The sequence below is a fragment of the Bombus terrestris genome, chromosome 8 (assembly GCF_910591885.1).
Source record: "Bombus terrestris chromosome 8, iyBomTerr1.2, whole genome shotgun sequence".
Taxonomy (NCBI): Eukaryota; Metazoa; Arthropoda; class Insecta; order Hymenoptera; family Apidae; genus Bombus; species Bombus terrestris.
Window position 1 is genome coordinate 2197427 of NC_063276.1, and position 14915 is coordinate 2212341.

General features: G+C 33.2%; 1 protein-coding gene across 3 annotated transcripts; it reads left to right on the top strand.

The window, feature by feature from the left end:
* Positions 1-488: 488 nt before the first annotated feature.
* LOC100644176 lies at positions 489-13847 on the top strand. 3 transcript variants are annotated; one of them, XM_020864110.2, is made up of 4 exons: positions 489-804; positions 8879-8988; positions 12551-12834; positions 13715-13847. In XM_020864110.2, the coding sequence occupies exons 2-4, from the start codon at positions 8949-8951 to the stop codon at positions 13766-13768; spliced, it is 378 nt and encodes a 125-aa protein (XP_020719769.2). In that variant the 5' UTR covers positions 489-804; positions 8879-8948; the 3' UTR covers positions 13769-13847. The 3 variants fall into 3 exon arrangements, with proteins under 3 accessions (XP_020719769.2, XP_012166439.2, XP_048263908.1); XM_048407951.1 differs by lacking the exon at positions 489-804 and adding an exon at positions 7175-7322; XM_012311049.3 differs by lacking the exon at positions 8879-8988 and having other exon boundaries at positions 496-804.
* Positions 13848-14915: the final 1068 nt, after the last annotated feature.

The window sequence follows — 14915 nt, forward strand, 5'->3', positions numbered from 1 at the left end:
AATCTTACTTTTTCTTAGAACAAATCGTCGGTTTTTGGAAAGTATATTTTTCATTTTTTTTTTATATATCTTTACATAAAAAGATTATATTTGTTCAAGATAAGCATGAAGATTAGCGATCAGTTTACATTTTCTTTTGTTGGTAACAAAGGGGGTTAATGTTCTTGCCATGATAGTTTGATTATAAAAACTATATCCAAGATCGTTGAATATCAGCTAAAATTTCCAAGCTTAAATCCATGACATACACTTAGAATCAAAATAGAGATCTGTACACCCTTTCTAACGAGTTCCATCAACCTTCAAAGTTACACGACCATATGTATATGCAACATGTATATGCACACGAAGTACAAAGGAGTTCACTAACGAACGAGTTAAATGTCTCCGCGATTCCTGTCTCTTTCAACGAATTTTATCAACCCGCATGTTCACAACATATCAACACCTTGTATATAACCAGTATTATATACCACCCACAGTGTCTGCGTAGTCAGCGTGATCGACTCAGCAATGTTCGACTGCGCCACTCTGGTTTCCGCCCTCGTAAAAGAAGGACCGCGTAACGTCTCCTTCGTTCATTCGCAACCACCTGCTCATCGAGGAAGCATCGGATCTTTTGGTTCGGTCTGCCAGTTGCCGATCGAATCGTTGGACCGGTCAACAGGAGCGGCTTCCAGAGATACAACTTGCACAAGAAGAGAATGAAGAGCAACGCGACTTCCGGTCATCCGCTGTCCGTCTTTGTATCGGTCTGCACGCTAGTGGTTGTACTGTCTGTCAGCAAGACAGCTTACGCTAACAGTGAGTATTCTTGTTTATTTTACATTTTCGGCTGTTTTAGAAATTTTATCCAAATACATTGTCAAAGAGTACCTTTTTCTGATCGTTTCGTTGCGTTTATCGAAGATACAAAAAGTATCGCGATTCTTCTCTATACGAGTACCTATCGGTTATTTTTGTATTAAATATTTTTTATTATTATTCGTAACGTTCTTCTGTAGGCTATGTATCGTTGGTTGTCGCGCTTGTCAATTATAATTCTGTTTTATAAAACAATCACGTGTTTTCCTATTGCTTCGAACTTTCTTTTATTCGTCATTCCATGATATTTTAAAGCGGAGGGTGAGTTACGAAATAGAAGATTTTGATTAGAACGATCTCGACATTTACTTTCAGAGTTTAGATATTATCGGCAAACGTGTATCGTTCACCTTCGTAAATTTTTCTTTTTTTTTGAACTCTGGTAAAGCAGAGAGCGAGGAGTTAGTGGTTTAAAGCGAAGCGAACGTTGTGGAACAAGATGCTCTCGCGCGAATGGTTCAGACATTTTTGTTTTTGTAATGGAAGTACTCGGGTATTATTAAAGAATAAAACTTTCTTCTTCCATAAATTTCCTTGAATTCTGTGTTATACGGGAGTTTCAGGGGCGGGCTAAAGATTTTCTCATTTTAGAGAGTAAAGGTGATCATAAAATAAGGTACATCGATATTTACCGCTTGTTTCGAGCAAATAATTTGTTTTTTTAGACCAAACGAAGGAATGTTTCAAGCGAAGTATTTCGAAGTGAGTTTAATGTCTTTATTTAAACGTAACGTAAAGGAATATTAAGACTTCGAAGGCGAAATACGAGAATGGGATATTATTTATTTTCCTAAAAATATAAAAGTAGGAAATTTCGGATCTACTCGAACAATTTTATTATCTATTTTATTAATAATATTAATTCCCACCACACACGTTATCAGGAACATTTCCATTCCGTACATTTCCCTCCTTACAATCTCCTAATTTTCCACCCGTATACCGCATATTATAATTAGACCTTGGCGAGTATAATTCAATTTGTTCCGATCGAAGTTTAATAAAGATCTCGGTGGTTTCACGTTTCGTATCGTTTAACTCCCCGTTTCGCGAAGGATCGTGGCGCGAAGCAGAAAAAGGAACGTTCTCTCGTTTTTAAAAGAACGCGACTGCCAGTAGGCAAACGTACAAGAAATATGACAGCAGCTGTTACAATTGTGAATGAGAATCTTTGATATTCGCTCTTTGTTGTTCGCAGAGAACGAACTTTATTTAAGAGGAACTTTACTTCGCGCTGTACCGCAGAAAAGCTACATCGTAGTTTAATAGATATCGAACGAATACTTAATTCTCGGTCGTTCGGCTTGTAACACGAACTTAAATTAGTTTCATCGTGATAGCAAACAAAGATTATTGGCTCAATGTTACGCGTTAATCCGAATGTTTCATTATAAACGAATTACTTTTTCCTTTAGTTTGTTGATACTCCATCCCCGTGATCGTTTCATTGCGTTAAAATATGGAAAGAAAACTTTCATACGGCATGCCATACGCATAACCTTTCGATTTAACTTTAACGTTTATATCTCTAAACTAAATTGTACGCTTGTAAATCAAGCGAAGATACACCGGGCTATATCGTACGATAAAATTTCCAAGCAAATTGAATCGGATACTTATTTTTCTTGAAAATTTCACCCTGGTTTCACCATTCTGCAAAACATCTACAGAGCGATGATCAAAGAATAACGTAAGAATAATCACAGTTATATTCGATGTGTTGAGGTTATTCGGTATATAAAGAGAGAAAAACGCGTGGATAAAGTGTAAGATACAAAATATATATTTGACTTGATAGTGGAATACAGGAATACAATTTGAGCTGGTCCAGATCCGCACGCTAGCAATGTTACTTTATGACTGAAAACCCCGAAGCCAACGTCGCCTGTATACAGTTTATGGTCTGCCTCCTTGCTATTCTTTTGTTTATATGCTGTCGATGGCTTCAGCGTTTGAGAAAGCTAAAAAGACCAGATGTGGAGTTTTCCTAGAAGTGGTGACCACTTCAACACGATGTATTATAGTTTTTCTTTTCTTTCTTTTTACGTATAACGCGAACATTTGACAGAACATTATTAAACTTGTACGTTTCTTTTTTTAAATTGTAATGTTGGTAATTCTCTATCAACTTCCTAATTATTCAACGTTTTTTTAATCCAGTAGTTGCAACTCCGTTGAATCTACGTCCGTTCGTCATTTTGTAAAATACTGAACATTTTGTAACATACTGAAAACACAGTTTAAACTTACGTAACAATTGATTCGGGTGGTAAAGACACGAACGAGCGTGCACGGTTTTACATTATGCCTTGGTGTTCGCGCGTAATTGGATTTGTTCATATTTGTCGATACTTCCGTTGCTAATTAATCGTGCACTCCCTTCGGTCAACTCGATTCTACGTTTAAGTGAATCGCAACTAATGATCACTTTAATCGACGCGACGCGAAACGGCTGGAAGGAAGTAAATATCTCGCGTTGCTGTCAATAAAACGATTTCTTTTTGTGACAAACTTTCCTCCCTTCGTAGGGGATAATTATGTAAACGGAGTAGAAAATATAGTCATAGTGAATCTTTCAAATTTTCTACCGATCGTGCGAATTATCGGAAGTTGCTATAGAAATTAGATCAATTTGCTGAAAAGCGATTTGTTTTCTGTCGAGCGCTTGTTGAAACAGTTATCAGTTCTCGATGATCCTCTTGATAAAATAAGCTACGGTTAATTGTGAACGTGCTGTTGATTTTGATCTTTAGACCAGTCCGATATTTTTCTGCTTTTATAAGCAATTATGTGCCGTTACTCCTTTCAGCGAATATAACGAAGAATATTTCACTAAATGGATTTAGAATACATTGAATTTACTTTGAAATTGCAGTTTATTTACTGCTTGGTCTGTTCATCGGTATCCCTTTAATATTTTAAAACGAAACTTACTTACTTTCGATGAAATTAGACTCGATCCTATAATTTTCACAATTATTTTTAGAACGAAGGAGCTTTTTCATACGTGACTAATTACACACCAGAAAATGATAATTATTATTATCGTTGCTTTTAATGGCGTTATCGGATAGATTCCACGAATTCACCGTAAATTATTTTGTAGACGGACTGTGCGAAATTGAACGATCGATTCTCCATTATTATACAAAATCTGCTAACTCGCAGGTATTCGTACTCATCTGTTTAGTACACGTTTTTGTTTCTCAGTGGCACAATTGTTAGATCGCTCGTTAGTTTCCATTGATGGCAGAAATCGAATTATATCCTTTGACGTTTCTTACTTGTAACCAATGCGATTACTAATATGACGTACGATGAAACACTATTAAGCAGGCAAAGTAAGGTTCAGTAAATGTTCTACGACGCTATACGTAGAAAATGAAAATGCAAGTAAGAGAGATCGAAATTCGAACGTATATAAAATATCTAGACAAATGAATAGAGAGGAGGGCATTGAATAGAATTTGTTAAATAATAAACATAGATAATAAACAACATAAATCACGTAAGGTTTATTTGTTTCACAAAAGTAAATCACAGAAAATTTAACGAACGTAATTGTAAATTGAGTTTATTCGTGCAATTGTTTGAAATTTGTGGAATTAATGTATGTTGGAGAGTAAATACGAAACGATAAATTATTTTATCGCAAGGGTATGTAAATTATTTCGTAATTATTAGTTCCAAGCTTTCAATGTTTCTTTGTCACACTTTTTCTACTTGTTTTATCGTATTTAATCGATAGCTAACAAATCTGTTTAATTAGTTTGTAAATACATTTTTCACAGTAGCTTAACGACCAAAGGATATAATCGAAAGCTTTAAAGACAATCCTCTTATATCTTTGTTTCGTAATAGCAAAAACCGATACATACATATAACTGAAATGTTAACATCTGACAGATGTACGTTGCAAGTATCATGTCCGTACCGTATGACCGACCCACGTTTTATTTATCTTGTTTAGTTTTTTTGCAAATACGTGGTCGACGTTGTAGTTGTTATATCACTTGGTTATCGGTGACTAAAGAATCGTAGAAATTTTGATCTATCCTTTTGAAAAAAATTGTTTTCTATGACGTATAACATGATTTTTATGGTTAAAGTTAATCGAGTGTAATTTAAAGTACCGAGCTCGATTCGTAAAATACTGTAACGCGAAACGTAAAACGATCGAAGCTCTGTCGATCAGAATTTGTCTGATGATTCTAGAAAATAGTATGTAATCAAATTTTACGGCGATTTGTTTAATTAAATCGCTTTAAATTGGCCGTAAATATACTTTATATCAAAAAGTCGACAAAAATAGAACTCGCACGATGTCAAGGGAGATACGCGTATAATATGCTAACTAGTTTCTCGTAACTTTACGCTGTTATCGAGATGCGGAGATTGGTTTGGAATTTTTAAAACTGGTTTGGAATTTTTTGAATACGACGTTCGATGTTCTCTTTTAAATATAAAATGGTAAACGAAGTCGTGTAAGATGCTCGTATAGAAAACATGTATCATGTTTTACTTGTTCATCGACGCATCGAGGAATCCATAAATTTATAAACCATTAATTCGTAAGTGTAAACGTTATTCGTTGAGTTATCGCATTCTCGGGCCGGTTTGCTCGTCAAATTTAACGTTACTTAAATGGAGCTAAAGAGTTACTTCAAAATTTCGTAGATGCAGAGGAAATTGGAAATCATTTAAGCATCTTATATATTGGCAAAGTAATTTATAAATATTTAATAATAAAATAGATTTTTATATACTGACAGCATTTTTCTTTTCAATGGAAAAGAATAGCTTAGTGGGAGCGGTTCTTACGTTCGTAAGTACGTAGTTGCGTGATCCTGGTTTTAGTTCACTGAAGATGCACAAGATATTTTATAATACACGAGACACAAATAACAAAAGGCAGAGAAGTAATAAAAGTTCATACAAGTACGAGTTCTATTCATAATCATTTTCGTGTTCGAACAATATGCAGCTGCTTGTCACATTGCAGTGAGTGGTCTAATGAGCATTATGATTTCAATGTAAACTTGTGGTTTTCGTATTATAAGCGTGTCATACGTTTAAAAAATTCCAAGTATCCATTTGTACTCTAAATAATAGCGAGTAATTTTCTACAAATTATGTTATACCGAACAAGAAGGTTTTAATTAATTTTTAACGAAGAAATTACATTTTTAAAGAAACAAAAAGTTATTAACGAAGAAAATGTGTTTCAATTATATTTCCATTAAACTTTACGATTCTTTTATCGAAAGGAAATATATATCCTGAAATTGAAAAACATTTATATTTTATGCATATTTTTATCTCTAAGTACAGGAATATTTCATCGCAATTATAAAGAATTTTACCTCCTTACATTGGTTCCATTATTATGTACCTTTAATCGTCTTACTCGTTGTAGTTCCATCCGATCTAAATCTTATTACTCACGATAATTCGATGTATGGAAAATATGATGGGGATGGATTTTACTTACCAAGAACTCAAAAGTATCGTATACCACCTCAATAACGTCGATGATATATCATCGGCTTATAATACATATCTATATATATAATATAGCCCTTTACTACAGTATGGAAAAGTATCAATATCTGATTAAGTATGAATTGATTCAAATAAGAAAAGTAAAAGAACTATCTTTGAATACAATCTTCTTTTTTCTTCGTCTATAGTCGTAATAAATACGATTACGATTTAACCACACGATTTATTAAGATAAATACGTATAATATTGTATAAATAAATAATTACGTGACTTTAGTATTTTGTACGGCGAATAGTATTCCATTGAAAGTGAATTAACAGAGTACGCGATTATATCAAATGATTTTTTACCAGTTAGCATAAAGATCGATCAACGAAGGCAGACAGGCATTCCTCTATAAAGATTTTCACGAATCGGCGGTTATTTTACTCCAACGAGTTAATCTTGTCCCATCTGTGTATAACGTAAAGTATATTGTCTATGTAAAACGATTTTCACAAATGAGAAATTCGTTCTTAAGTCTATAATCCTACATTTTCTATAATTTTAAACAAAAGACGTTTCAAAAAAGATCGATTAATTGTGTTATTCCGAAACTTTCGATTCATTCACCAACCTTATCTTTAATTTAGGAATTACGTTAAACAGACGTTCATAATTTGCCATGATTCTTCGAATTTCAAAAATCAATGGACGGAATAGGCTCTTTCTTTTAAGGTTCTTCTATTTAGACATCTTAACCAAGGGAATAAAGCATCTTTCTCGTTACTTAGGACGTACTGTTATTTCCCGAACATCTGGTTCATTAACAATCGCTTTTGTTAGTAGTTCGTGAGTAACTAACGTGAAAGCATCGTTCCAGCCAGGTGCGGCACGATCGAACTTTCATTTGCCCTTTATCTTTAATTGGGCGAGCGTTACGTCTTTCGTTAGAACGATTAGGATTGTATCGAAGGTAACCTACGATTCAATTTTTCCAACAATTGGTTTATTAGTGGAGTTCTGAACATACCGAGACGCGATTATCCGAACAATATCTAGCGTTGCATAATTTCGATAAAACCTGCATATTGTTTTACAAATAAATGGAGGATCCAGCGATATACATATATGTATTTGAGTGTAATATTTACAGCAGAATATTGAATACAAGTGGAAGTAATATGGTAAAAATAATTAGCGTGATAAAACGTTATTCAGTAGAATGGAGAATGTATGCTTCATTTGATTCATTTTCTAACTAGTCAGTTTGCAAACAATAAACTAAGGGGAATTTGTAAAATATTTATAAAACATTAATAACACACGGGTATATGAGCAAAAACGACGATATAAATCGATATTCAACAAAGTATAGCGATTAACATTTACATACGTAAGTCGATTATAAGTTTTTTTTTTGATATAATTACTACGAGAAAGATCAATTATCTATCGACTAATTTTCTGTTTTATTATTACACGTAATTTCCACGTGTATTAACAGAATTAAAAAATGATTAGCAAATATATAATAAAGTCAACGAAGTTACGCCTTAATTACGTTAACGGTACTCGTTTCCCCATCGATTGAAGTTCAAAGTAATTTATAATATATGCAAGGGTAATACCAAAGAATCTACGTAAATCGACTATTCAAGAAACAAAGAAAGAATTAAATCGTTTAACGAAACAGTTTTTCATGCAGCGAATTAAATTCGAAAGAAAAATTACCTACTTTCTCGGGTATATTAAAAGGTTTTCCAAACGATTTCCAACGAAACGTGAAAATAACGTATATGCATCGTCTTGTATCATCTTCATTATATTTTCCAACCTCGATTATTTATTCAAGCGGTCGAGCATCGATGTCGGTCAGTGGGGCAATCTCGCGATGAATAAGAGACGGTTTCCGCGAACTTGCAGGAATTTTGAAATTTCGCGAAATTCTAGAAATCGGAAAACAATGGAATACGCTCTCGTTACGCGATAAACGATAACAATCATTAGATCTCTAGAAGAATGCGAATACTCGGCACCAGTGTGTTCGTTATCATCGTTATTTAGTAACGTGATATTGTTTCACTCGTTACAAACTCACAATGAGTACTTACGGTCGATCGTAAAATTAATGAACAAGTGCGTCGTGTTTTTCCAATAACGTCGTTGCGTAACGTATGTGTAGGTAAGATGATCTTTTCTTTTGGCGAAGGTATATACTCGTTTTTTGATTTGATATTTTAGAAAGAAAAAAGAAAAAAGAAAAAAAAAGATTAAAAGGAGAATGCACGTAGGTAAAACACCTTTGAAAAGTCAAATAGTGAACGACACGTATAGATATAGCAGGACAGAGTTGTAAAATTAAACAAGAACATTTAAAGAAGGTAATACGATATTCTTTTTGATGGTTCCGATGTAGCGATTCGAAAATGTATAAAAATTGGATAAAATACAAAGTATTCAGCGTGCTTTAAACGCGAAAGGCAGATTTCTACGGAGACGAATCGCTTTTATTAAATCACTTGATTCCAGAAATAACGACGTTTCTACCTACAACGAGGTCGGCAAGTTGCTCCATTTTTACTGTTGCCTTTCAAGAACGATGTTTCATCTTACCTGCGTTGACACTGTGACTCTGGGAGGTGAGATCACTTTGAAAATTCAGTACGCGTCATGGAAATGTTTTGCATTGTTATTCGGGACAATATTATCCTTGACTGCCCAATTATCTTTGGAGACGAGGAACGAATCTGGCGTTCGTTTCGCGAAAAAGAATCGAACGCGTTTTTAAGTCGGTAAATCGCCTTGCCTGCATTTTCTACAAATATTTTACAGCGATTTTCCTTTTTAATAAATGCACGAATTTTATTATTTATAGAGAACCGAAGCGGATTTTATTTTGTTTGAGTGCAATTTGGGTTAAAATTTGCGTTACACGTGAACGAAGCAAATAGTATTGAGCCAATTTCGATTTTTATCCTATGTAGCGTCGTAGTATTTGTAAAAATTTGTAGGCAGTTTAGTAAATATTTGGCGAGCTTTATTTTGCAAATATTCATAACGAACGAGGCAGTGTTTGCTTCGTTTTTCCCTTAATCTGTGGATTAAAGTAGGAGCGAAGTTAAAATGAAAGAAACTGAATCGATTCAAGTTTCGTTCTGTATAAAGACTCGCGGTATTTGTTTTAGTTGTTGCATAATGATTGGAGGCTACGATTTAAAGTTGAAATTAATCACGCGATCGAAGAGTACAGCCACATTAGACGTATTCTATGAAATTCAGCTACGAACGATTTGAACGAAACAAATCGATGCAACTTTTTTATATTGCAAAGAAGTTTCGAAAATTTGTACATTTACGGGCGAACCAAAATTCGTTGACATTCGTTGTATAAAATGTTATTAAGTTTTCACCAATTGTTTCCGCTAGAAAATGTTCACGGTTAATATAATTGTTTTCCTTTTGTCATCCATTCGTATGATACCGCGTACGGGCGCGTGTGTGTGCATGTATGTGAAAATCTATAAAATTTCTATCATTCTGGCTGTCACAGTATTTCAGTCGTTGGCTTTAGCCAACTAAGTAGGAGCAGCGTTTGATCGACTTCAACGTTTCGTTTCGTTTCAAAATTTGATAGAAATCGACAAATACGGAACAGATTTAATGTAAAGGAGCTAACTGCGCAAGCCATAATTGCATATAACAGTTACCGCACTTTATGTATTATCAATTTTTAATATCCACTCGATGTACTTTTATTCCTTAGCTCGTTATCAACGTTATCTCATAGTTTATTTTCTTCTAAACCCTCTCACAGTGTTCTTATCCATATTCTCATTTTTAAACGAGAATTTTATTTCATTTAAATCCTTATAATTTCGTGAAAACGGAATGTCTAAAATCTAAATTAACCTTCCATCCTATTCCAACTAATATCTTTTGTTAGAACATTTTATTATTTAGCTCGTTTCTAACGCACGTTTATGCAATCGCAACCTTTAGCAACAACGAAAAGAAACGAGCGTTAGTGAACCATCGCTTGCCGCTACAGACGGTACAGTCTTGTTTGTATGATCGAAGAAGAGAATTCCAATTACTTTCGCGTTTTCGTTTGAATCTACTTGACTTTCGACTCTCTATTCGATCCCTTGACTCTTTCACGTTGTTTAAAAAAGTATTCATATTTTATACTGTATACTACATGTAGCTATTAAAAAAGTTACAAGTCAAACGATAAACGATCGAGCTTTTTTTATATAGAAGAACGTAAATGCCCTCTTACAAAAATAATTCCTATATAATTTTTCTATTCGCCTTGCCTTTCGTTGTAGCTAACTAAAAACGAAGGAAAAGCAAGAGGAATCATTTTTGCGATCTGTGTAGTTTGCCATTCACAGAGTAACCTTTGTGTAAGAAAAAAAGAAAATCCTTGTTAGCAACGAGCTCTCTGGCGATCGAGTCCCTTTAAAGAGCTTTCGAAGCTTTTAAAACGCGCGAACAGCACGAGGTAGGGGAAAGAAGCTCGAAACCGTTGATCGATTAAAGCCAGCCTTCGTTTAAGATAATAATTGAGTGAATAAGTTGGAGCCCTCGTTCGATCCGTTTGATTTTTCATTTCTTCTGCGGATCACGTACGACCAATCACGTCTCGTGTCACGCTTTTTAGTTTGTCATTTAGTTTGCTCTCTCGCGCGATACATTCTTCTTTCTTCCTTTTCTCTTCTCCTCCTTTTCCTATTCCGCTCGATTTATGATTTGCTTTCAGGAGATTCGATTGATTCGTGCCGCGTAGGTACATTCAACTTTAAATTATTTAAACTTAATTATTTATTAAATTATTTAAAAATTAATTAATTATTTTACAACCTTAATTATTTAAATTATTTAATTATTCACGTTTTATTTCATCGTAACATGGAATACGTTTTATATTTGTGAATAGGTTGCGAATAGCAGGAACGAACGTGTAAATGGTGATACAATTTCGTTTATGATTTCTTATTCGTACTCCTGTTTTAGTTTGATCGTACGTAAAGTATTTATATTAAAATTGATAAACTCTATAAGGTAAATCGAATAGGAATATACTATACGACGCGTGAAATACACGCGACACTGGTTTACGACTGAAATATTGAGAGTACATTTCATTCATTATGTAATCAGAAAATGAAAACTTACGTAGCATGTAAATTTTGGCTTGGTTAAGGGGTAATAAATTGTTCAAAATATTTTAATGATTCGTGTAATTGTTAATTAAATTGTACAACCTGTTGACAGAGTCTCTGCGTTTAAATCGAGATGTATATCGCAATAATGCAAGATGTATGCATACATATACATGTATACATGTATATTTTCTCTTAATAGTCGATTATATTTCTCTACTTAAAAGATGGTACTGTACATTCGAATTTATGGGATTACGTATTTATCTTTATATCTGCCGTCTCTTGCAGGGCCATTATTTTTTAAATTTTACATCGTCTAAGAAATAGTAATTACTAAAATGGATCATATAACTATATATGTTCTATAAAGTATAAAATCTTTCTTGTTCTACGTTCTATAGAATCAATTTCGAAGGTTCCATATTAGGAATTCCCGTTCGTGATCCGTTAAAAGCATTTATTTTTTCCACTTCATATCGCGAAAGGAGAAAAGTAAATTTGAAAGTGAAATTAGATTTTACGCTTCCGTTTATCAGCTTTTAATAGTTTGACATTCCATATGATATGCGTTTTCTTTTGTGTTATCTTAAATGTGTTATCTTAAATCTAACGAAATTTTTATACCCAAAAATAAGCTCGGATATAAATTATGTTTTTACGATGCTTGTCGATGGTTTGACACCTTGTCAAATAAAAAGTTTGCTCTTGTTAGCGAAAGGTATAAGCCTGGATACCAGAGGTCTGAAACAGTTGTAAAATAGTAAAATACGACCGAGTATTTTCAAATTAAACAATAGTTAAATGGTCTGTCACGGGTTAGAGAAGTACCGCAGCTATTTTCTACTGTTAAATCGATCGAACGTACGTTAGAATTCTATATCATACTCTAAAAGTAACATTTATATTTCTATATATTTATGAAAACTACAAGGAGTAGATTGTAATGGTAAACTATATTTTATGACAAATGTCTTTCATTATAAATGTAAATGTTTATTATAAATGTATGTGATTTAATCATTCCTTCTCTTAGATTTTAATTTTACAAGTTTGTGTCGCTTATACGGACAATCCTGTTTGGGTGGACACGGCAAGAGGTTCGATTCGCATATACAAGGCAACGTTCTTCAAGAGAATCAAGCAGACGCGGCTACCAGTGACAAACATCAAGAGATGGAACCTCTACGGCTGCGTAACGAGTTCGTTATTCCTGGGAGGAAGTTCGAAGGACAAGAAGAGATGCTTCTTCCTCAGACGCGTAGGCAGGATTCTACGAGATTCGACCCTTTCACTTTGTCGTTCATCGTTCGGCAATGGGTATGCAAATATTTGATTTCATGAAAAAGCAAAAACGAATGAATAGAATCGTCTATCAGTAACTTCAACAATGCGGATACTATCGAGTTGCGGAACTTGGTTAAAACGCGAATCTTTTATCTCAAGATCTTCTGTTGTAAAACTATACCTTCACCTGTAGCCATCAGTAACTTAAGTATTTTTAAGTTCTATCGTTATGGAAAACCTCATTAAAAAGTTAACTTTCTTCGGCACCTTCCTTTGTAACTTTTATACTGTCTATAGTGGTTTTGTATGCTAATTAAGCGCAGGATTGGATCAGAGTATCAAGCTTCTACCTAAGTCACATTTCTATTTCCATTTATGTCCTTCTTTCCTTCCTTGTTCGTCTTCCTCTCTTTTCCTCATTTAAATTTCAAACGTTCTTTATATAAACGTGAGTTTCACATTATTCTAGTAAATACTACTAAAGGTACTGTTTCTTGGAATAATTAAACGAATGAATTATGGGTTTAACGAATAAATGGAGAGGCATAGCAAACTGAATTAATATGAGGTTTAACGATAGTAATAAACAATGTAAGCAAATTTTATTTTATACGATAGATTCTTCGTTGTCCGAAAATCTATTTATGTAAAACGTCTTACTATGCGTACAGCATATTTCTTTCATTATTTGGTATGAAATTAGCACACGCATTAGTAATTTTGTATAATATCAATTTCAAATCGTAACTATCGTAACTTAAGTGTAGGATGAACTTGTTAAAAGATGAATTATTAGATGTTACGGAAGTATTAAGTTTATAAAAGCATCGTTCATTCGTTTTCACGCTTTATTCGTAAGGAACTAAGGAACTCGATTAATCGGTGATACTAACGATTCGATTAATAATTGCAGTTGACGTCGCAACATCGCCTTCATCAGCCGGACGTGGAGCTTAATAACAATTAAACGGATAAGCGTTTCCATTATACTTTGAATTCGAGACGAAGAATTTGGAAAATATTAGATATCAAAAATATGTGAAAATGATAAGTGACAATATTTTAACGAAGTATCTTGGCTGTTATCGTATTATAATTTTACCAATTCTTTATGTTACGTTTCTTTATATTCCACAAGTAAGATGAATTTTATTTTAACGATTCGTTAATATGTAGCATGTGTGTATTTTATTTTTGTTTGCGTCGAACGGAAATTAATAAATAGAAACTATTGTACTTTAGTATTTCCACGTGTATTCGCGGATTTTCGTTTTAACATTAAATTATTTAATATAATTGTTAACGTTCAAATTGAATTATATGTAAGCATAAAATAGAACGAATAAAATGTTATTCCTTAAAATGATTGTTTATTTTATTTAATGTACTTTAATACAATGTGAATCTTAAATCTCTCCAATGTTAAGATCTCTCTATAATACTATGTGACTTGGAAGTTATATACATACATGTTCATATTGTATTTTGTAAATTTTGCTTCAACCATTTATTACTGCGCTATTCTACCTTATACATTGTATATTACACGTGTTGCTGTTCCGATATCAAATGATTTATTTATAACAATTGGGTATCAGTTTTCATCTTCTCTTTCCACAGTCTGTTATTCCTAACACTTGTTGCGAATTAATTTATCAAGAAGTTTGATACGAATGTCATAAAAGGTGGTTAGACTGTTTCATAATTAATATCAACTTGATGATTTTCAAACGAATATATGTATATTGGTATACATACGTTAAGGAGTTGAATTATTTTGAGAAAAACATAATGATAAATGAATGCGAATAAAGCAGCTGTGCAGTAACAATTAAGTTGTATAATATACATATATTCCGGACGATTAATTGACATGTCCATAATTTATGGAAGATTTCGTCGTTTGTTTGTTTTATTTGTATTATTTTCTAAGAGTTGTCTGTATTCTGTCTCAATTTTCATAGCGATCACAAAGAAAAATGTCGCGAAATAAACAGATTTATTATCAGCATTTATTTTATTTGTTATTATTTACGTTTTTACTTCTTACAGGCATTAAATGAAAATTATTACAAAATAATTAAGCTAAAAACAATTATTTATTTATCCTATTT

Coding starts and splice junctions, on each gene's coding strand:
- LOC100644176 (XM_012311049.3), top strand. CDS start 705: ATGAAGAGCAACGCGACTTCCGGTCATCCGCTGTCCGTCTTTGTATCG. Junction 805..12,550: donor CAAGACAGCTTACGCTAACA/GTGAGTATTCTT, acceptor TCCTTCTCTTAG/ATTTTAATTTTACAAGTTTG. Junction 12,835..13,714: donor CGTTCATCGTTCGGCAATGG/GTATGCAAATAT, acceptor TAATAATTGCAG/TTGACGTCGCAACATCGCCT.